Raw genomic sequence first — 21,132 nt, 5'->3', positions numbered from 1 at the left:
CAGCACACTAACCTCGGCCAGACCTGGATTGTGATTGCCACGTGGGTTTCCCCAAGAAATCACGAACTGAGATTTGAGTGGCGTAAGACTAGGGAACATAAATGGCTTCTAGTGCAGCGACCGCCAGTGCCACATCGGCCGCTGGATTCGGAAGCTCGCTCGATATTCGAAATGATAACACGGAGTACGACGTGGGCCCAAAGAGGTACAGGTAGTCTTGACTCTGATGGAGCCGTAGGTCGCCAATTGCGCGTGGGAAGAGACAGGGTCAGGGGCATCAGACAAAGTTCCAATTTTCGCCGTTGGGATTTGCTCCCACAGAACTAATCCAGGGTGCTTAAGCATATCTACTCGCCGTCGAAATTAATACGGTAGGGATCCCGAACTGGGCCCCCTTTGGGCCGCATTCCAGAAAATCACTTGGGGAAAAGCAACGACAAGAGAGCCTGAGAGGCATGTGCAAACTCTCCCTCCCTCTTCCTGCCGCGCTGGATGGGAGAACCATCATCAAATTTGTCGCAGGGTGTAGGTAAGGACCTACGGAATTTTTGCGGAGAATAATTGACGACCGGAAACGTACCCTGGGCGGATCGAGCCTCTTTCTCGCTTGTCTGTCATCGATCCTAACTAGGCTTTTGAGGCGCCCATGCTTGGAGACTTGGTGCACCCAGCCTGAGCTGAGAGGCCTAACGACGATCTCTTGTCTGACTAGAAATCAATAGTGCCTTGATCGACGGCTGTTCTCCCGCTCTTTAACTATTGAACACAAATTGAGATCACAGTTGAACTGGAGAGGAGTCAGGACATGGATTAGCTTCTCTGGTGGTCCCTCCAACTTAGGCATGCATACAAGTGCATGCGCCGGTTGGCTGACATGCTTTAAGTGATGCCAGGGGTTCTAATAGGCTACCGGATATGAAATGTCAACCCCAACACCATGGCCGGAGGCAGGGTCCAAGGATGACCACTTCCGGCAGAATGAGAAGAAATTCAACAGGGAGGACCACCGCTCCGGCTTAGTACCACCATTCCTACCAGTACGAAGTAAGTTACGAGTATAATATCGAATACGTACCTAGTCCGTCCTCCGTAGACAGAGTGGATTCGCTTATTATTGAAGTGACATGCCAACGTCTTCCAGCACAGGGGCAGACGACGGTCACTCGCCTGTTGCGGCGCCAAATTATTTATGGAACTTTTCTCAAGGGCAATCTATCCCACATGGTCGAGCGCAAACAAAATCCATATTACCCGGGGGCTTCTTCTCCAGGGAGTCCCAAATAGGGAGTCTATGACCAGCCCAGCCGGAGGATTACCACCAAGCGAGAAACCAGCGTAAGGTGTCTTAACCAACAGGAAATTCCTTCCTGATTTCCGGATCCATCGGTATTGATCCGAAGACCCCTGGTCTGGCTGAAGAAAGCAGAGGCATCTTGGATGACACTCTGGCCACCAGTGGTTGGTTTGACCTCCAATCGCAAGACTAACTTGGAGTAAACCGACGTCGATGGCAAACGCCAGTGATGAGACCCTCGAAACCCTGCCGCCCGGAAGACCTTGCATGCAGAAACAAAACCAAGATCTGGCCACATTAGCCACACAGAGGCGCAAGTATGCGCGCCAACGAGGCTTTCATTCTCGTGTCAGCTTGACTCTGGCTTTCGTGGCGGCATGCCCCAAGGGAGAAAAAGAAAAAGGGGCAGCCATAACTAATAGGTCCTACGAGTACTCGGTTCCTGGGAGGCAGGTAGGTGTGCGTTTTGGCCGAAGAAATGGAAGGAAAATCCCCTTATCGATTGCGTCTATTCCATCGGTCGGGGCCCCCTGCTTAAGTCCTCGCAATGAGGTGGCTGATGATGCTGATGCTGATGAGAATACCAACAAAGACGCGACCCAGGGTTTTGCTCATCATTATTGAATCCACGCCGGCCCCCAGCCGCGGACGCCTAAAAAGCTAAGTCCCGATTGATACCAAAACAACAATAACAACAGAATGGTCTCAGTGAATAGGCAGCTTGTCAGTAGGATTTGTGGGACTGGGAGCCCACCGCGGAGGTTCGTAGCTCGTCATCGGGTGGTACGGCGGTGGCTATTTCTGGCCAAATGCAGCCCGATAGTCAATACCTTGAGATTGGCAGAAGGACATCAGATCCCCGACTCATGCGAGCATTGCGATTCACCCCTTGGACGTTGGTTGGAGTTCCCCTCCCGTGCCAAATCATGGCTCCAGGTAGGCGAACTAACTTCCTCCCTCGAAACAAGGCAAAAAACCTGGCCACTCTAGGAGTCGGGGGGCCAGCGTCTTTCCCTCTCTTGATGCATGATGGGAATGCCCGTCATTGATTCGGTCGTTTCGGGCAGAAGCCGTCAGGTCTTGTCTCTCCCCTGTTTCTCCATGTTTGCGAAGGTGTCGCCAATCGACGTTGGTCTCGAGGCTCCGTTTTCAACGGCCGACCTTGCCCAATTGCTTTGCCCAATCTAGGCTCTGTCCGCCCAATGGTGAGAACCTTGGGCCCTGAGCCTCGGGGGGCAAGAAGGCTCTCGATTGGCATGCCAGCGTGTTTCTTCCGCGCCTTCTGCAAAGTACCACCCGCGTTGGGGAAGTTCTGTGACCATCTCTTCATTGGGCCCCGGTTGGGCGAAGCTTACCTGGACAAGTATGCTTTTTGAGTGCTTGGTCACGTTGGCCACCCTTCGCGTCTACCTGTGCGTGCCTAACACTCTGAAGCAATCGGTGTTCCTTTCGTATAGCTGGCCTCATCTTCCCCGCCAGGCTGGGGGGCGGATTGTGGCTGGTGCCATCGTGTCGCTGGCTTGCCGAGACACCACTATCTGGTGCCACCGACCTTGCACCAACCTAGACATGCACACCATGGCACCATGGCTTCTTGCGATGGGCGGCGAAACCTCGTCCACACACCCTGCGGATTATGGGATGTCGCAATTGACAGCGGGAGACGGGGCCAAGTGTCCGCTCCGATGCAAAAGCTAATGCATACCCTTTCAGCTTCTCAGCTTCCTGGATCCCTGGATCCCTGGATCTCATGAGGGAGTGGGCTTCGCATCCATACCACTGTGGAGCTGTTAACCGGGACTATTGAGTCAGTGCTCCGTCTTCTGCCTCTCAATACAGCAGATCGCCGTCACGGTTCACGAACATGAGGAAATTTGTCTGCTGCTCAGGTTCCCGCTTTGTCTCTGCATGACCCAAAGGCTGCGGCCCTCGCATACAGATGAACAAGACTTCAACCGCATTGGCCCTCACCTCTCACAGTGAGTTCTGTTTTCTGGTCCTGTCATGACTTTCGAATCATATTCGCCGAGTCTTGATTCTCCTACTTCAGCTTTTCGTCGGACCACCGAAGACTGAGTCCAGACGCTCCTTTTTCGAATTGAAGCCAAGTGATTCGCTGCCGAGCTGGCGCTGTTCGCCCTTTCGCTTTGCCCAAGCTCGACAACCTCCAAACTTCTGTTGAACCGTTCAAGCCCTCGACGGCGGACGTCTGTATTTGTTATCATTCTGTTTGGTCAATATTGGTCGAATATCAAATTGGGGGCCAGAAGGACAACCGGGCAAACCTGATCAGGTAGGCAGCACAACTCTGGTGGATATGCTGTGCCAAACCCGTCGATCAATCCATTGGATCTTGACGCAATACACTGACTTGGGGCAAGGCACTTGCAACGGACATCTAAATAAGCGTCGGAGGTACATTTGGACATGGACGAGCCACAGTCATTTTGAATTCGAATCGATCTCTGAGCACGGACATCTGAGGGGGAACATCGCATTGCAGTCACTGGAAAATCGTTCTGTTGGCGAAAATCACTGAAAGTGGACGCGAAACAGGCCGTCTTTGCGATCTTCGAACAGGGGCCGTAGGAAACGAACCTGATGCAGCATCCACGCCCACCTCAGTTCCCTCTCTGCCTGTCCTTCAAGAAACACCGATCCAGCATTGACAGCTCGAGATTCACCATAGAGCGTCTCACTCTGCCGAAGCCAGTCGCCGCGCCCGTTTGGGCATCTCTCCCCTCCCCTCCCATGTCCGGCTCTCCTCCACCGGAACCACCAGCTGAGCCTCCACAGACAGCCGGGCGAAGAAGGAAGCGATCTCGGTCTCACACTCCTCCGACGACGACGACAGCAGCCGCTGCCTCGCCTATAACGCCTTTAGACACCACAGCTCCTCGACCGAGTACGCTACCAAGAGGCGGGGAGACCATTACAGAGCTGGCCGTGCAACCAGGGCCGTATGCGCTCAACTATCCACTCCCTCCAGCCTCATATCAGTCTGCCTCGAGCCTCCCCTCAACATCCATCAGCGCTCCATCGCCTCGTTTGGCACTGAGCCCTGTTTCGCCACGCGCGACTCGAAAACCCAAGGCGCATGTCGCTTCGGCTTGTGTAAATTGCAAAAAGAAGCATCTGAGATGTGATAGCAGTCGCCCGTGTCGGAGGTGTGTGCAAAGCGGCAAAGAGGTGCGCCAATTGTGAATCGACCCATGGGCTGAACTGAGGAAGCTGATGATCCTTTCGCTAGGACTCGTGCGTAGATGTCGAGCACAAGAAGAGGGGCCGTCCTCCGCTAAAGCCAGACGACGCTTCTGCAAGACGGCCAGGCTTTGAAGCAGCATTGAGCCCGGTGCCCGGTCGCCTAGGAGAACCGAGAAGATTCGCAGACCAGTCAATATTTCCCCCAGCAGCAGCATATCACCCCATCAGGCCGCTCGGTACAACTAATTTTCGACCGGGACGGGCAGCATCATCGATCTTCACCCTACATGCGCCGCCGTCAATATCGCCCAGCCTGGCAACGGCGGAGGGGACATTTGTGCCTTCATCGTCTCGTCAATATCCCGCTGGTATTGCGCCCATGCCAGGGCAAGCACCGTCACCTTACAACCCTTCGCATCCAGAATCCGCCTTCCCATCGATGACCTATGCCGGTGGCTACAACTACCCATCCCAGCAAGGACAGGTGGGAACTTCTGGATATTACACTTCCAACCCCATCTTTCCTCCTCGTCCATCGCCCTTGCCAGCTGATCAGCTGCCACCCCTCCAGATGTCATCCAGTCTTCAGCTCCCTCCCATCCTGCCAGCTCCTTCGGCCCCGATCGACCCGGCGATTGTGCAGCAGCTTCCTCAACAAACTCAACCATCTGCCCGGGGAGAGCCAGGAAGCAGAAATGATGGCACACAAGAACCAGATCCGAAACGACCGAAGATGGACATACAGGGCATCTTAGGTCCCCGAAACGACTGAGGTGGTCGTCTTCTGCAGGGGACGAGGAGAGTCATACCAGCAGGCACCACACCTTTGGCCGCAGATATGCGACAAGATCTTTTCATTTGTTGAACGAAGCAACGAGAGCTTGAGGTAAATCTGGAGAATAATCTTCTGTTTTCACCCAATGCAGACTTCTGTACAACCATCTTAATCAGGCACAAAATGGTCTGTGCTGGACACAAGACAGATTGTACCTTTCTAACGGACGCGAGAGCATGAGCGACGGCTGAGAAATTTCCAGTTCCTCTTCGGAAAGGGGACAATTCTATGAACCAGAAGACAAAGTGTGGCTACGGCCCGAGCCACGCGAGTCGATTTGGACTTTTGCGCAACGAATCTCATACGAGACCTTCCGATACCCCAATTATACAAGTGGTCAACAGCACAGTATAGAAATACATGAAATTGGTGGGCGTCGGGGCATATAGCCTTCTGCGTTGTGACACCCGGTCGATGGATCTCATGACCTTGCAGCTTCTTTCCGTGCAACAAGGATGATTACGAGCTTTTCCTTTGTGGCAGGGTTGTCCTATATGCATAATCGTTCAAGAAGCGTTGGCGACACGGCACCAACCTCAATCCGGACATCTTACGAGGAAGTCGGCTGAAGCATATGGACAGCAATTTGGAGATGGGGGCTCTAACTGAATATAACCCGAGACGAGATTTGGGTTTTGAGGGCCGATCTCACGCATGCATTTGTGGCGATGGATACAACGATAATATGGGCGTTTTCACGACTCCCGAATATACGGCGCGGAGATTTCTTCCTTGCGGAGCAATGGACAGGGTCGCTGGGAATAGGGCCAAGGCATGTACCACCCATGGACCGAATATTATGACGGGCTCCCAGTTGGGATATGAAAACGGTTGCTGGAATCATACATGCCAGCCGAGACGGCTCGGGCCCCTTGTCCATACATACAATACAATGGGGCCGAGTAGGACAGGGACACGGCATGGGGAATTTGAACAAGATCAACTACATTTTATACGTACGGCGTAGGGCAGAGCAGGGCGAGGCGAGGCGGTTTCTTGTAGAAATAGCAGTGCAATGCAAAGCGACGACCCCTGGATGGGCAAGCTATTTTTTGAACAAACAATTTTCAAGCCTGTTCTACGGACTCGTTCGGGGTTGTATCATACCGCGTCAGATCGGATCGGTGTTAGTAGACGGTGTGTGTGTATGGAACGGAGTATGTACTGTATAGGTAGTAACCTACAGAACTCTGCGTGCTTGAAGCGTCGCGACAAACCTAGGTCGACTTGCTCACTTGCTCCCTTGCTCACTACCTACAAGTAGGTACCTAGTTATACACCTAGGAGGTAGGTAGGTAGGTACCAAGTCATACAGTCCAGCAGATAACGTAGTTACCTACAAGTAGGTATGTAGCTTGCGTGCTAGCTAGCCAGTCGCGAGAAGACCAGCGGCCAAAGCCTCCAGGTCCTCCTGTGTCTGCGCTGCTACCTTCTCCTTCTTCCCCTTCGGCTTGTTGTTGTTCTTCGTGTCGTCGTCGTGGTCATCGTCTTCGAACCATTTCTTCTGGCGCTTGGGTTTGGGTTGGGATGGCGGGGATGGTTCGTGGTCGTCATCAGCGTCACTGTCATGGTGGTGGTGGTGGTGTTTCTTTCCCAGAGGCGCATCATCTTCGGCTTTGTCGTCGAATTCATCCTCGTATGGGACGAGTTGGACACCGTATCCTCCTCCGTCTTCGTCTTCGTCGTCGCCGACATTCCCTTCCCCACTATTGTTATTACCTCGCAGCTGTCTTTCCCTCTCCTTTCTTTTCTCCTTCTTCTCCCTCCTCTTGCCGCGCGCAATCTCCTTGTCCACGACATCAGCCTCTCTCGCCCTCTCGGTCTCTCTCTCCAAAAATGCCCTTCTCTCCTCCTCTGCCGCCGTGAACTCGGCCTCGTCCTTGTACGCTTTCTTGTCCTTGGGCGTGTCGCTGTCAGAGTCGAAAGTCAGGTGAGATCCTCTCCCACGGTATTTGAGGAGTTTCTTCTTCGAGGCCAGGAGCTTCTCGCGTCGGTGCGAGTCGATTGTTAGGGTCGGGGCGTCTGGGTTGGAGGAGAGCTGGATGCTCTTCGGTTCGAGGGAAGAATTAGAGTTTGGTTTTGGTTTCGTCTTTTTCATTGAAGGGGCATTTCTTGACGAGGTCGAGTCGGTACCACTGTCCTGATCGAGACCTGAGTCGCCGGCTTCGAAGCGCCGTTTTACCGAGAGAAAATCGTCCACGTCGTCATTGGGCGCGGTAGCATTGACTGCTGCTTCGTTATCATTATCCTCCTCGTCGTCTTCAATCAATTTCGTGTAGTGCTCTGCCAGGACATCCTGGTTACGCCGTTCGAACATGCGATCATACTTCGTCCTGACTCCACTGTTCCGTTGTTTTTGTTTGGATCGTGGCTCCCCTTCGGCACCACTCTCGTCGCTGCTCGGCTCTAGCGCCGCCAGGAGTTGTCTCGGGGCGTTCTTCCTCGCTTTCGCGTCCTCTCCTTTGACGAATCTTACGCGAGGTGCGCCAGGAAGGCCCAGGCTCGCCGCAAAAGCCTCCAGATCGAGCCTTTTCAGATTGAACGTCTCCTTGTCCTTCTGGATATGTACACTACGCACATAGCTTACGAAGGCTTTCTGTCCCAAGTACTTCAATTCAGGGTCTTTGAAACACATGTTTTGCAATTGATTCCGGATAGTCTGTTGCATTTTCTTCTGACGCACGTTGATCTTCTCGAGGCTGACTTTCTTTTTCTCGAGCGCGTTCAACATGCCTTCTTCTTCGCTTGGGTCAAGGAATAACACAGCCCGGCCATCGTGGTCGAACCGTGCTGTTCGTCCCACGCGGTGAATATATGTGTCAGCGTCTTCTGGACAGTCGACTTGCACGACCCAGTCTACAGCAGGGAAGTCCAATCCTCGGGCAGCCACATCTGTCGAGAACAAGCAGACGTATTTGCTGTTTGCGTATTTCGTGGTGATCTCCACCCGTGCTGTCTGTTTTTGTCGACCATGGAGGTGAAGCAAAGGAACACCGGGCTGCAGGTGCCGAAAGGCTTCGTACACAAAGCGGACCTGCTTACCACTACTGAGGAAGACCAGGATTTTCTTTTTGACATTTGCGCGAATGAAGGACCATAAGGTATCGAGCTTTTCTGGCAGCGGAGTGACCACATAGTTCTGCTGCAGTGAGGATGGCGTGGCGCTGTCGGCTGCTTCGTGAACGGAGACGAATTCCGGCTCTTTCAAATTCAATCTTGCAAGATCGGAGACTTTCTTGGTCTGAGTGGCGCTGAACATGAGAGTCTGCCTGTTCGGTGGGAGGTGCTCGAGCAGGGCGTCAATGGTCTGCTTGAACCCCATGTCCATAATTCTGTCCGCCTCGTCCAACACCAGCATCTGCAGATTTCCGATGTCAAACTCCGCCGTCTGATCCATATGCTGTAGCATTCTTCCCGGTGTGGCAACCAGAATGTTCATACGTCCGAGTCGTTCTCTCTCATCTTGTAGATTCTTCCCACCAATGATCAAGCCAGCAGAGAAGGTATGGTTGCGTCCGATTTTCCGCAGAACCTCGAAGATCTGGATGGCTAGTTCTCGAGTGGGGGAGAGTATGAGTGCCCCCAAGCCATCGTAGTCCGTCCATCTTTTGCGGTACAAGTTCTCTAGAACAGGGACCAGAAATGCCAGTGTCTTGCCCGAACCGGTCTTTGCGGCGCCCAGGATATCCGCACCCTGCAATGCTAGCGGGATCGTGCTCTTCTGGATGGTAGTCAAGGTTTTGAAGTGTGAAGCTGCAAGCCCATCTTGCGTTGCTTGACACAGCGGGAGGTCAACAAAGGTCTCTGGCGGAGCCGAAGATTTGGCGTCGAAGCTGGCAACTCTCTGAGCGAGAGCTTTAAGGTCTTCCTCTTCTCTTTTGCGTTTGAGCACTCTAGGCCTCTGAAATTCTTTCTTCGGGGCTTTAAGCCCTCTCCGATGCCCCTGCGGTCCCATCGCAACAATACAAACTGTGCCTGTGACAATGCTGTGCGAATGGTGCGCGACTGTTTCTCCAGATTGGCTGCGGCTCGAAATTATTTTTGTGATCATGTGATAAGGGGAGTTATCGATAAGCGGGAAAACATCGGCACGCCTCGTCGGCACAACTCCCTGATGGAGCCGATACGAAGAGCCCTGACCTCTTGGGCAACCTCTGCCCTACACCTTTCCCGCCCCAAATTCTGAGGTTCTCCAGTCGCCGTTACGCTCGACCGTCTCGCATTGTTGTGCTAAGTGTTCTGCTCTCCTCTCATCACTCGCTTCTGTCACGGACATTGTCCCCCAGAAGGTGAAGACCTTGACAGTCATTGGTAAGCTACATACTATCAGCCCACCATGGCTAATGATGAGGCCGATGCTCTCGATGTACTTGAAAAGGAAGCCAAGGAATATGATAAGGTGCGCTCACTCGACCTGGATAATGAACGATTGGCTAACACTGTTCACAGGATGCTGAGATCGACCGCATTCTCAAAGCCTTTAAACTCGATGCGTAAGTTTTGGCACGTCCTGATCCGCTTCGACTCACTAACCATTTTTGTAGCTACGCGGTGCTAGACCTCCAGCCTGGAGTCCCTGAATCGGACATCAAGATCGTGTATCGGAAGAAGTCCCTACTAATCCATCCGGACAAGACCAAGAATCCTCTGGCTCCTGAGGCGTTTGACCGGCTCAAGAAGGCACAGACCGCATTGCTGGATGAGAAACAGCGCCAGCATCTTGATGAATGCATTGCAGATGCAAGGCAACTGCTGATCCGACAGCACAAATACACGGTGGACTCTGAGGAATTGAAAACAGACGAATTCAAGCAGGAATGGCGGAAGAAGACGGTGGAAGTACTAGTGGAAGCAGAGGCCCGTAGGCGGCGACAGATGAAGGCGAAAATGCAAGAAGAGGGTCGTGAGAAGGCGAAAGAGGATGCGCAATTGGAGGAGAGAAAACGGAAACGAGACCATGAAAAGGAATGGGAGGAGACCCGGGAGCAGCGAATAGGAAGTTGGCGCGACTTCCAGAAGGGTGTCAAGAAGGGCGAGGAGCAGAAGAAGAAAAAGAAGATGAAGGTCCTGGGTTGATGCCATTACTCAATTGTGGCATGTTTGTTTCCACGCAATATGATGAACCGGTTGGCCCTTGAAAGGAATGATGGCGACTATGGCAAATGATAGACACGAATACCCGGGGAATTTGGACGCAATGAAAGGGACTTGCATCCACGCATGCCAACTCCTCTTCCACCAGCAAAAATCCCGTTAGTCATCTGATTTACGGACTGTGCCAGAGCTAATGCATCTCAGCAGGTGTATCTCATTGCAATCCATTTGTCTTTCTGGGTGGCAAAAGCAGGGCCAGCGTGTGACCTGGTTGCCTTCTCAGGCTGACGGCTCATCTTCCAGCAAGCTCGTTATTCTGCACTGGATTGCACGGTCCCTTGAGAAAGCCTCGTCAACATCTCTCGCTTTATCACGATGCAATTTGAATCGAACAGAATGCCGGCGCCTTCAGCTGTGCCCCGGTGGCTTTTCGGGGCGTACTCCCCGGGATCGGATGGCTCACAACAGTCGCACAGGAATTGGGTCGATGGCGCTATTTCACATTCACCGCGAGATCACCTCCTTAGCCTAGCTTTTGTCAAGGAAAGCACACGCTATGGTCCGGGATCATGTCCGGTGGAAAAGCTGGAGAAAACGCGACGATCATATTCTTATATCCTTTACGCCATCACTCCTCTTTGCACTGCAGCACTGTGTTTGCAAGATTTCTAGATGTTGGCGGACTACTCTCGATAAACTGGGAATTGCTTACAGCTGTCAAACGTCTCTGGCTACAGACAGAATAGAGACTGGAACAGACACGTGTCGAGGTGCAGGAAAGAGCGTGGATGAAGTTGCTGATGTTCTGGAAGGCGTTAGAATATGACTTACTGTCATTATCCTAGTAATGTGTTTTGCTCAGCCTTGTCAGCCTTAATCGGGCTGGTGGAAGGGGGCTAAGATGGTCTGACGGATCAATGGAAAAAGTGACTTGCACTGTCTACCGGCTTCGGTTGGGGACGAGACGTGTCAGCCTTGGATAAACTCGTATCTCGGCAGCGGGAGAATAGCCAAGTAGGTGAGTAGTACCGAGTATGACTTAGAAGCCTCGTCTCGGGCGTGTTTCCCCCCACACTGGTGACTTGCGGGCCCGACCTGCCCGATGTCATCTTTCTCCGATTTTCTGCGTTTCTCTCGGGTCCCAAGGCACCGCAACCGCACCTCGCTCTCTGGCTCTTCTTCTTCGGACTATTACTCTCTCTCCATCATCCTCCCTCATCCATGTCGTCGCCATTATGAGCACTACGTCGCTGCCGCCCAATGCCCCCATGGCCAATGGAACCCTCGCCGTGGTCAATGGAGAAGCTGATGTATCCTCTTCGTCCCCCTTCCCCGCCAACATTCCCGCCTCCCACTCGTTGCAGGATGTGTGTGCTCTGCTCCATGCGCAGGTGTCTTCGTTCCTTTCGGCGGTGCCTGAAGATAATGTGACGAGGAGAACTCAAGAGCAGGCGAAAATATCCATGCGGGTTATAGAACAGGCGTTGGATGAGTACGAGTGAGTCAACATCCCGCTGGTGTTCCTCGACCTTTCCCCGAGACCCAAAGATCTGGCGGGGGACTGACTGGACTGTACAGATTCGAGACTCTTTCCCTCTCTTATAATGGCGGGAAAGATTGCCTGGTTCTCCTCATCTTATATCTCGCTGTCATCTACACCCATTTCACGCAGCCCAGAAACAGGCGGAAAGAGTTCCCCAAATCCATTCCGTCCATCTACGCAAAGCCACCCGATCCTTTTCCCGCCGTGTCCGAGTTTGTTGATTATTCTGCGCGCCTCTACCACCTCGACCTAACCCATATATCCACAAACCCTGGTCCGGGAAAGAAACAGAAATCGCATTCCAACCCTCCGGTCTCGCCCCCGTTAGAAGCATTACGACCAGACGGTCTCTCCCTCAACCGGAACACCAACCACGTGTCCAAGTCTCTAGACAAACCAATCATCTCCTTCCGCGATGCCTTTGCCCTTTACCTCTCTTCGAACCCGCACATAAAAGCCATCTTTGTCGGCACTCGGCGCACCGACCCGCACGGTTCTCACTTGACCCACTTTGACCCGACTGATCACAATTGGCCACCGTTCATGCGCATCCACCCGGTTATTGATTGGCATCTTTCGGAAATCTGGTGCTTTTTGCGCTCGCCCTACCTCAAAGACGTGGGCCTGTGTTTGGACGGTGGTGGCACGAGCGCCCGTCACGAGTCAAGGACAGCAGGGTGCGAGGCGCCATTGAGATACTGTGAAATGTACGACGCGGGCTACACGAGTCTCGGGGGTGTGAATGACACGGTTAGGAATCCGAAGTTGCGGTACATTGATGAACAGGGCAGGGAATGTTATAAACCCGCGTACGAAATGACAGCGGATGCCGGGGAGAGGTTGGGAAGGGAGTGAGCAAGAAAATAAGCGCGAAAGTCGTCCAAGCTTTTCCGCAGGCGCAGTTGTCTTGGAATGCGCTCATACTCTCCTTGAGAAGCTGTCATTCGGGGAATTGAAGGCGCCCGGGAAGCTGCACTGCGCTGCAATGCGACGTTTGAAAGGGACGAAACGGCGGTCCCGACCACCTATCTACATACACGCCGACTCCACGGAATGCATCCGATCTCACTGGCCGACCATAGAACAACTTGAGGGCACCAAGCGATTTAGAAGAAGAGAAAAGCAAGAAAAGACAGGGATCGTTCAATGTAGGTATCAGTATTATGAGCACCAATACTAGTAATACTATATTGCATGCGTCTTCCACCTTCACGACGGCGATTGACTGCTCAAATTCCCTCTCACAAAGACGACCAACACGGCTGCATATGCTGCACAAGCACTCAAGATCTCTGACCTGCGTGCGTTGGGCAGCAGAGCTACACATATTGCGAGTGCTACGGTGTGGCCTGCCACTATACCAAGGCGCTTCGTCAAGCTGTGGACATAGAACAAGTTGTAAATAGCTCCGAAGAGCATGACGGCAGCAACCACGATGTTAATGGACACGACCGCAACATTGAGGCGGTATTCTGATAGAGATTGTATGTTTGGGTACGAATGCGACGCGTCGGGCTCCCACCGGCGTTGGAAGAGGAAGGGAAAATGTTCATGGAGGAAAGGGGTGAGTTGGTCGTCATTGCGGTTGAACCCCAAGGACATCAAGTCGTGTCGATCCGAATATACCTCTTCACCGAGGCCGGCGAGCCGCGGAAACGGCCTTTCGTAGTCCCTGTTGTCGAAATAGTCTGAGAAGGCAGTGTGGGCCTGCTTCGAGGGGCGCTGAAGAGCCAGCACCTGGGTATGGCGAAGGGCTGCTTCTTCTGATCACCGAACCTTTGTCAAGACCGCGTGTCCTCCATCGGAAAGGTATCATCGACGCATCTTACGATACTGTTTGATTTGCGACCTCAACTGTAGTGTGATGTATCCATCGAACAGGCCTCGTTTGATTCGGGGGGGAGCGCGTCGACCCAAGAGATTTGTCGACGACACCGATATCTGAAGCGGCTCTGGCCCGGCTCGGAACATTCCATGCTGTGGATAAGTTGGCACACGGTGTAATTCTCGGTCAAAGAGTGCTCCATGCAATGGACGCTTGGAACCAGCACAGGTCTGCCTTCGTATACACCGAGCCGTGGAATACCACAAAGGACGTCTGCACCATCTTCAGCAGGAAGAGAAAAAGGGGAACGGAAAACACGAGGGAGTGCCACCCCTCTGCTGAAACTTCGTCAACACCAGTACAGCATGCGAACAAGCGTGTTCTTCCAGGATCACCGTGCTTGCAACGTGAGGCCGTTCGCAAACGCAACATAGAATGACCGCGCGAGCCAGCTCAACAGGGACTTGCGCTCGTGCGGACACAGACGCTGCAGGACAAGCCCTTGCAGCAGAGATCGAGGGAGTTGAGTCGCCAAGACCAACTCGATCGAGACAAGCACCAAGAAGCATTGAACGCATTTCTGACCTGACATTCATAGTTCTGGTGGCTCCGAAATATCGAGTCTCGGATGTGGAATGGCAGCGTCATGACTGAAGCCCAGGCCCCAATGGCCAGCGGTCGGGAATATTCTCGGTCTTTGGCCAACTAACGAGGAGCCTCGGTAACGGCGCACACCATTTGTGACGAACCGCAAACTTTGTCGCTCCTATATCTACCTCCGCGGGTGCATCACGTGAATTGCTGCAGAACCTCTCAGATGCCTTTGATTACCACCACCACTATGACGGTGCTTCTGGCAATGGATGACTTGGTTATTATGGGACTATTCGTAAATCTGTCTGCAAAGACAAAGATGATATTCAAGACAGTAGGGGGAGAAAAAAAGGGCCACCAAAGGCCTTTTAAGCGCTCGCTTGCTTTAGAACCTATGTACCCCAAAGACAAATATAATATCTGAGAAGTTTAGGCGGCTGTTGATGAAACCCATACCAACCTGGGCCGCTGCTGATCTATACATCCGAATGTAGCGTACTGTGCTTGTAATACCCTAAAGAGGCATCAAACGAGCCATGTGTAGCGAAAAACTTTTCGACCACAAAAACATTAACAAGGTGTAATTTCGAGGCCACGGGTCCAGATGAGTCTCATGCAAATATCGCAGAGTTCATGTGCCTCAGCTTCCTCGTCGCTGAGATCGCCAGCTTTTTCTCTTTCATAGGATTGACACCAGGTTTGCTCGTAAAGAGAACGCTTGAACGTGTTAACTTTGCTGTTCAAAACGGTATGGCTGTAGGCCCATTGGTACCACGGAGGCCGTCATCTCATGGCAGAACCACAGCCTTTCCCCAGGAGCCACTGTGGTAATTGACGGCTTTCATTGGCTTGGCTTTCAAGGTCTCACCAAGGCCATGCCGGTTGGTACGGTGGAGTCGCCCGCGTCCAGACATTCACGCCCGTTCTTCCGTCCAGGGTGGGACTGGAGGATTCGTGCACCATCATCGTCCCGGCAGAAAGAAACCGCGCAGGCATTCTGCTTGTAACCATATCACGTCCAGAAACAAGGAATAACGCATAGACCAGAATCGGTCACCAACTCCTCAAAGTTGGCACAAAAGCAGACCCCGAGGTTTCCCTCGAGAATCAACCGATTCCCAATAGCCATTTGCTGCGTTCGTAAACATAGAAACTTGTGGCGACCATGGGCACGACCTTGATATACCCAATGGTAAGACCAACAAAAAACCCTCTCCAGCCTCTTTCGAGCCATATCCGACGCGCTGTTTCGGCAATAGTCAACCTATGGCCATCGCCAATAGCGCCGCCGACTTGCATTCTCCGTCGAATCACTTCGAGGGGGTAAGAGGAGGTTTGGGAAACTAAGCCGGCTATGGCGCCTGAAGTAAGCTCCGCCGGGGCGTTCAGTTGGGCGCGACGGTAGACCTTGGTATTTGAACGGCCTTCCTCAGGCGGAGGAATTGCGGCCGTGGATGTCGATCGCAACACTGTATATGGCGCCAGGATGGGGTGTCTGAATATGTCGCCTATCGTATCATGGGTCAAGAACGACATTCCAGCGTATGGCAACATGCCCAGTAAGGTCGGAGAGAACCCTCTGTAGAAGTTGACGAGCCCAGACCTTGGCACGGCTCTTTGGGCTGCACTCGTGGCGGCTGCGACGGGATTCTGGCCGACGAGGTTCTCGGGCTGCGGAGGCTGTTCATGGTAAATCTGTCGACAAATTCTAGTCAAAGACGAACGTGAGTCGCGCTTGGTTTCGAACGCTAGCCGCACCCGGATGACTTCGAGAGGGTAGGTGAAGAAGACCGAGGTAATACCCGCTAGCGACCCAGATATGAAACGGCGAAAGGGCGTTTCATGGACTTTGCTGGGGATGATGACCGCTCTTATCTGCTCGTAAGCGAGGAACTTGATCCCGGCATATGGGAAGACTCTGAGAAGAGTTGCTGAGTGTCCCCGAAACAGCCCGCGGAGCCCTTCTTGGCTGTTTATGTCCCGCATCGCTTTCACCACGCCAAACCAGCTGCCCGTGTATTTGGCGAACTGAGGGTTGGAAGCTTGGAAGAGGATTTTCACCCGGTCAAGAGGGCCGACGACGGTTTTGGCCTACAACAACACAAGTCAGCACCGTTGTCGCAGGAGTAGTTGTCCGCCGTCTGCGTACCGCACATCCTGCCAATCCACCTGCCAACCCAGACCGTAAGATGTACTCAAGGCTGCGCTTATCCAATGGCTTCTGCGTGGGGGACGCAGGTCTATTCAGTGTTATCGAGGCATCGTTGTCGGGGAACAGTCTTCGGTCAGGACCCGGTGGTGACTCCTCGAGCAGTCTCGAGGCGCCTCGGCTGTCCATCGCTGCTTGTTCGACGGATGGTAGTGGTATTGCTGCATGGCCTAGAATAGAGGTAGAAGGCATTCACAGGCCACTAGAACACATCCAGACCGCAGACTCGGGGGGGCGCACACAGGAGAGAACAATGCCACCGAGAAGGCTGAGGGGAACCTTGGATTTTGTGACGTCGAGGATGGTGCGATGGGCGATGGGCACATGTACCGAGTAATAATGAGGGAGGAGTAACGGGGATGCCGGGGGGTTTTGGGGGAGAAGGTTTCGAGGTTCGCCGGTCCAGGTTCCGCTTCCGATGCCGGGTCATTGACTCAAGACTCCAAGACTCGCTGCAATCTCGGCGGTTTTCGCCTCTCGGATCTCGAACAAGGGGGGATTACATATCGATCGGCCACTGGGAATCGCTCATACGGCACACATCTACCACTCTTTATTATTATACGGGGCATTCTCTTTAAAGCAACGCCGTTCAACCAGGAGCCGTATCAATAAGGACCTCGATGTCGCTCATGGAGACACACCAAACACCAAGGACAGACTTGCCCGAGACGACTAAGCTGCTCTGACAGCAGGGCCGCTTATTCACGGGAATATCGCACAGAGGGGCCTCTCGGCGGTTAAAAGAAAAGAACAAAAAAAAAAAAGGAACAAAGCAGGGTGTTTCTCATGCTGCATGACAACTACTAATACATCTCCTCCAACAAGGTTTCCCTTGATACCCCGATCCTACCGAGGCGCGTCAGCCTTGAATTCGTTCTCCTGCTCGTAAATGGCCGGTACACATTGCAGCACGGGTGACAAGCGTGGTACATGTGTTCCTGGCAAAATCATCCCGAGCCTGGGCACAAACGAAGTACCGTGCTCAGAACTTCTTGTCCGCGAATGCAGATTTCTTTTAACCTTTTCTGGGCTCCTTGACCGCGCTCGTGTGGTGATGGGTGAGAAAGTGTCAGATATCGTATTGGTCCCAAGCCAGACGCTGTCGTTGCGCCGACGGCCTTCGACTTCCCACCAGTGCGAATTCTGTTTTGCTGAGGGCTGTCTCTTCATTCCTCCCTCTGAAAGAGACGTAGCTTGCATCTCTGAGCCCCAACGTTGCAGAAATGCCTTGCTTCGCCGCTGCAGGAAAGGAATGGAGAATTTCGAACTCGGCTCAATTCTCCTCCACGGCTTTTCTGTCCAGGAAAAGAGCATGCTGTCAATTCCTGCCTGCAGACTCAGCATGATAGTCTGCACCAAAGATAACCAGAAGATAGGATGTTGGACGTAGTAGTTGCTGTAATTCAGCGCATGAGATGCAAATGGAAAGCTCCACATGATAATGTAGACAAGGGGGTAAATGAACAAATACCGCAGCTGCTTCCGGATTGCCAATCTGGTCCTTTTGAGAGGGTCGTTGACTCCACTGGGAAATGGCGCCGCCGTCGCTGGGCAGACGATGGACGTTCCACAGGCCTCACCCTTTGCAGGGGATGGGGGTTGCGGCACCATCGACCTACTCTGGCGCTCAGATGTAGCAGACGGTGATGGAACACCTTGCACCGTAGTATTGGCTGGAGGTACTTGGGTATCACCGGACCACTCACTCCCTCGCGCTAGCATATTCCTCCCTTCGCTTTCTTGATGAGTGTCGCGAAAAGTGCCGTGGGGCGGTCTCTGGGTAATAAAGCTCATTTCGTCCCGGGGTTGGCATTCTTCAGCTGTCAGAATTACTCCAGGGGATCGATTCTGCATCGAGGTTTGGGAGGGCCGGGTCGATGACTGGTTAGTCGATCTTCCCTCAATATGAGCAGACTTGGTCGAGAAATCAGATCTTTGTCTCATTTCAGACTCATAGGATGAATCCGTTTCGCCGAGGTTGTCGAACCCCCGGAACTTGATGTGGACGTAGATGTAAATCCAGATATACATGATCAAAATGACACTTATGACTAGATATCTGGGGACCCATGAGAGTGCCAATCGATACCAGAATGGCCGCTTGGGGAGATAACAAAAAGTACCAGCTGTGACATACGCGTCTTTATTGTCAATGAAGGCCAATGACGCAGCCAACAGTGGCAAACCGAGCCACATGACGTAGATCCAATGCCGGTATCGATATAATCCCCCTTCTCCCAGAGTGTTATTGGGTCGGACAATGTAGAGGATCGAATGCAGGGCAATGATGAGAATGGCTACGTCGGACGACTCGACCGCAAGTGCCAGTAGAAATCCACTAGCCTGGCAGAACTTCGAGCTGTTGTTGACCGGACCTCTGGCGAAGACCACGATTGGAAAGACAAAATACCCAATGGCTTTGGACGTGTCGCTGATGATGAGGTACAAAACCAGGCGATGCCGGAAGCTCCTTCGCATGATTAGGAACCATCGCAAGGTGATCAGGACCACGACCAGACTGATACAGGCGCATGACAACGCAGCAATCAGAATAGCTTGGTTTTGGGCATTGCTTAACGAACCGCTGGGAACTGTGGCAGTGTCGCCGGTGTTGACAGGACTGTCTCGCCATGCCAAAATGTGAGAAGAGTGGGTTGTTATATTTGGTTCGAGGATGTCTGATGCTCGCTCCTGTGGAGAATGTCGGATCATGGGAGCATTTGTTGTAATATCACCGCAAACCCAGCATCACTCATACATGTTATACCTAGAAATAGCAAGACCAAGCAGAATACCGATCTAGTGGAAGCACTGTGAAATTGGGTGACTGCAATGCCCGTCTTGAGAGGACAAGAAGAGAAAGGGGAAGGAGCCAAGAAACAGGAAATAAATACCTCAGGGACAAATGCTGCGTAGGTCCTGCATTGCACGAGCAAACAGCGATAACCCACCTCCAGGTATGTTGCATTTGGTAGCTCCACTTGACCAAGGGGTGGCAGGCCAGCCAATGGATAAAAGCTTGTCATGCAGGGGCTCAGTCTTGCTCATCGCGAGTGCATTGTCGATTCAGTGATCTGTGCGGGATCTGTATTGGTGGCCTGTGTTGAGTTTGTTTGGGAGAAGAAGCGAGAGAGGGAAAATATGAAGTGTCGCTCAAGCCCCTTTTTATATAATCCGAAAAAGGACTAGTGTGCTCGGACAGGAAGGTCGCCATCCCCTCCAACTCGCCTTTGAACTTGTCCAACTCGCACTATCCTTGACCCCATTCTCTGAAGTCATTGGCTTACTGTGCTCCAAAGTATTTCAGCATGGTAAGCACCAAGTGTTGATGTCTCCTTTGGAGCTCCATCATGTCGGGGATCCTCTACCGCAACCATACTGCTACGGTCATCTTGATCGATATTCCTCAATCCATTCGCGATGGCCAACAAGTCCCCTACACCCTCAGGTCAACTCCCCCTCTCGAAACTCCGTATCCCAGCACGGAACCGAAGGGCTTGAGGCGAGAGGCTATGCTCAACAGGACCGCCGTCGACGAGCAGCTCTATCATGAGTCCGTGCAAAGGGATATTTGTGCCGCACTGATCGAGATCCGGACACACTTGCATGGTCAAGGCGTGGTTTGGTGCCACTTGCGCAGCGCCTTGACCTCTTACACTGACTCGACGGCTCGCTTAGCAACCCAAACAAGCAATTCAAACTGGTCTGTGAACGCCGGTCCTTCCGAAAGAGACGGTGCTGTACCTGTGGTTTTATCGACCACACAAACACGCAACAAGTTTGGCTCTCTTGACAACCTGCAAGGTAACATTGTCTGCAACTTTCGGTCGGAAACTGCTATAGCTGAAGTTGGCGACGTCGGTGACTTTATTGTTCCCTCAAGTTCAGCATTCCTTTGGGCGAGTATCGAACAAGGACTTCCCGCTTTTCTTATGGCCCGTCGAGCAATTTCGCCGGGAAATAGGGCCTTTGATCTCATTCTGATGGACCCCCCCTGGTCCAACCGGTCAGTTCGCAACTCTCATGCTTATAGGACATCGGATGCTCGGGATCAGGATCCATTTCCGCAGGCATTACGCGTTGTGGAGGATTTTCTTGCCCCGCAAGGACTACTTGCCATCTGGATTACTAATAAGTCTTCTATCCGCGCGAGAGTATTGCAGACTCTACAAGCACTAGACCTGCGTTTACGGGGAGAATGGGTGTGGATTAAGTCGACCGCTCAAGGGGTTCCCGTCAGCCAAATTGATGGAATCTGGCGGAGGCCGTATGAGGTCCTGCTGTTATTTCGGAAAGATCGATCCCCTGAAGACCCTGAACGAAAGGTCATCGCTGCCGTTCCGGACGTGCATTCACGAAAGCCCTGTCTGAAGATGTTGCTAGAAGAATATCTTCCTTCAAAGTACAGCGCTCTGGAACTATTTGCCAGAAATCTGACAGCCGGCTGGTGGTCGTGGGGCGATGAGGTATTGAAGTTCCAACACGAAAGCCAATGGGATGGCTATAGGAGATCCGAAGTAGAGGTCTAGAA

At 52.7% G+C, this 21,132-nt stretch overlaps 7 protein-coding genes across 7 annotated transcripts; 4 read left to right on the top strand and 3 right to left on the bottom strand.

The window, feature by feature from the left end:
- Positions 1–4,045: 4,045 nt before the first annotated feature.
- Z519_01401 (uncharacterized protein) lies at positions 4,046–5,270 on the top strand (the record flags this gene model as incomplete). The annotated part of the gene is made up of 2 exons (XM_016759158.1): positions 4,046–4,483; positions 4,545–5,270. 2 exons carry the CDS (start codon positions 4,046–4,048, stop codon positions 5,268–5,270), a joined length of 1,164 nt encoding a protein of 387 aa, XP_016624486.1.
- Positions 5,271–6,699: 1,429 nt separating this feature from the next.
- Positions 6,700–9,288, bottom strand: Z519_01400 (uncharacterized protein; the record flags this gene model as incomplete). The annotated part of the gene is made up of 1 exon (XM_016759157.1): positions 6,700–9,288. One exon carries the CDS (start codon positions 9,286–9,288, stop codon positions 6,700–6,702), a length of 2,589 nt encoding a protein of 862 aa, XP_016624485.1.
- Positions 9,289–9,669: 381 nt separating this feature from the next.
- Z519_01399 (uncharacterized protein) lies at positions 9,670–10,409 on the top strand (the record flags this gene model as incomplete). The annotated part of the gene is made up of 3 exons (XM_016759156.1): positions 9,670–9,732; positions 9,783–9,826; positions 9,878–10,409. The coding sequence occupies 3 exons, from the start codon at positions 9,670–9,672 to the stop codon at positions 10,407–10,409; spliced, it is 639 nt and encodes a 212-aa protein (XP_016624484.1).
- Positions 10,410–11,662: 1,253 nt separating this feature from the next.
- Z519_01398 (uncharacterized protein) lies at positions 11,663–12,825 on the top strand (the record flags this gene model as incomplete). The annotated part of the gene is made up of 2 exons (XM_016759155.1): positions 11,663–11,925; positions 12,006–12,825. 2 exons carry the CDS (start codon positions 11,663–11,665, stop codon positions 12,823–12,825), a joined length of 1,083 nt encoding a protein of 360 aa, XP_016624483.1.
- A 2,671-nt stretch (positions 12,826–15,496) lies between these two features.
- Positions 15,497–16,727, bottom strand: Z519_01397 (uncharacterized protein; the record flags this gene model as incomplete). Its single annotated transcript, XM_016759154.1, has 2 exons — positions 15,497–16,480; positions 16,539–16,727. The coding sequence occupies 2 exons, from the start codon at positions 16,725–16,727 to the stop codon at positions 15,497–15,499; spliced, it is 1,173 nt and encodes a 390-aa protein (XP_016624482.1).
- Positions 16,728–17,447: 720 nt separating this feature from the next.
- On the bottom strand, positions 17,448–19,313 carry Z519_01396 (uncharacterized protein; the record flags this gene model as incomplete). The annotated part of the gene is made up of 1 exon (XM_016759153.1): positions 17,448–19,313. One exon carries the CDS (start codon positions 19,311–19,313, stop codon positions 17,448–17,450), a length of 1,866 nt encoding a protein of 621 aa, XP_016624481.1.
- A 638-nt stretch (positions 19,314–19,951) lies between these two features.
- On the top strand, positions 19,952–21,130 carry Z519_01395 (uncharacterized protein; the record flags this gene model as incomplete). The annotated part of the gene is made up of 1 exon (XM_016759152.1): positions 19,952–21,130. The coding sequence occupies one exon, from the start codon at positions 19,952–19,954 to the stop codon at positions 21,128–21,130; it is 1,179 nt and encodes a 392-aa protein (XP_016624480.1).
- Between the last annotated feature and the right edge of the window lie 2 nt (positions 21,131–21,132).

This window comes from Cladophialophora bantiana, assembly GCF_000835475.1.
Source record: "Cladophialophora bantiana CBS 173.52 unplaced genomic scaffold supercont1.2, whole genome shotgun sequence".
In the NCBI taxonomy this organism is placed as follows: domain Eukaryota; kingdom Fungi; phylum Ascomycota; class Eurotiomycetes; order Chaetothyriales; family Herpotrichiellaceae; genus Cladophialophora; species Cladophialophora bantiana.
This window is presented reverse-complemented; position numbering and strand designations above follow the sequence as displayed.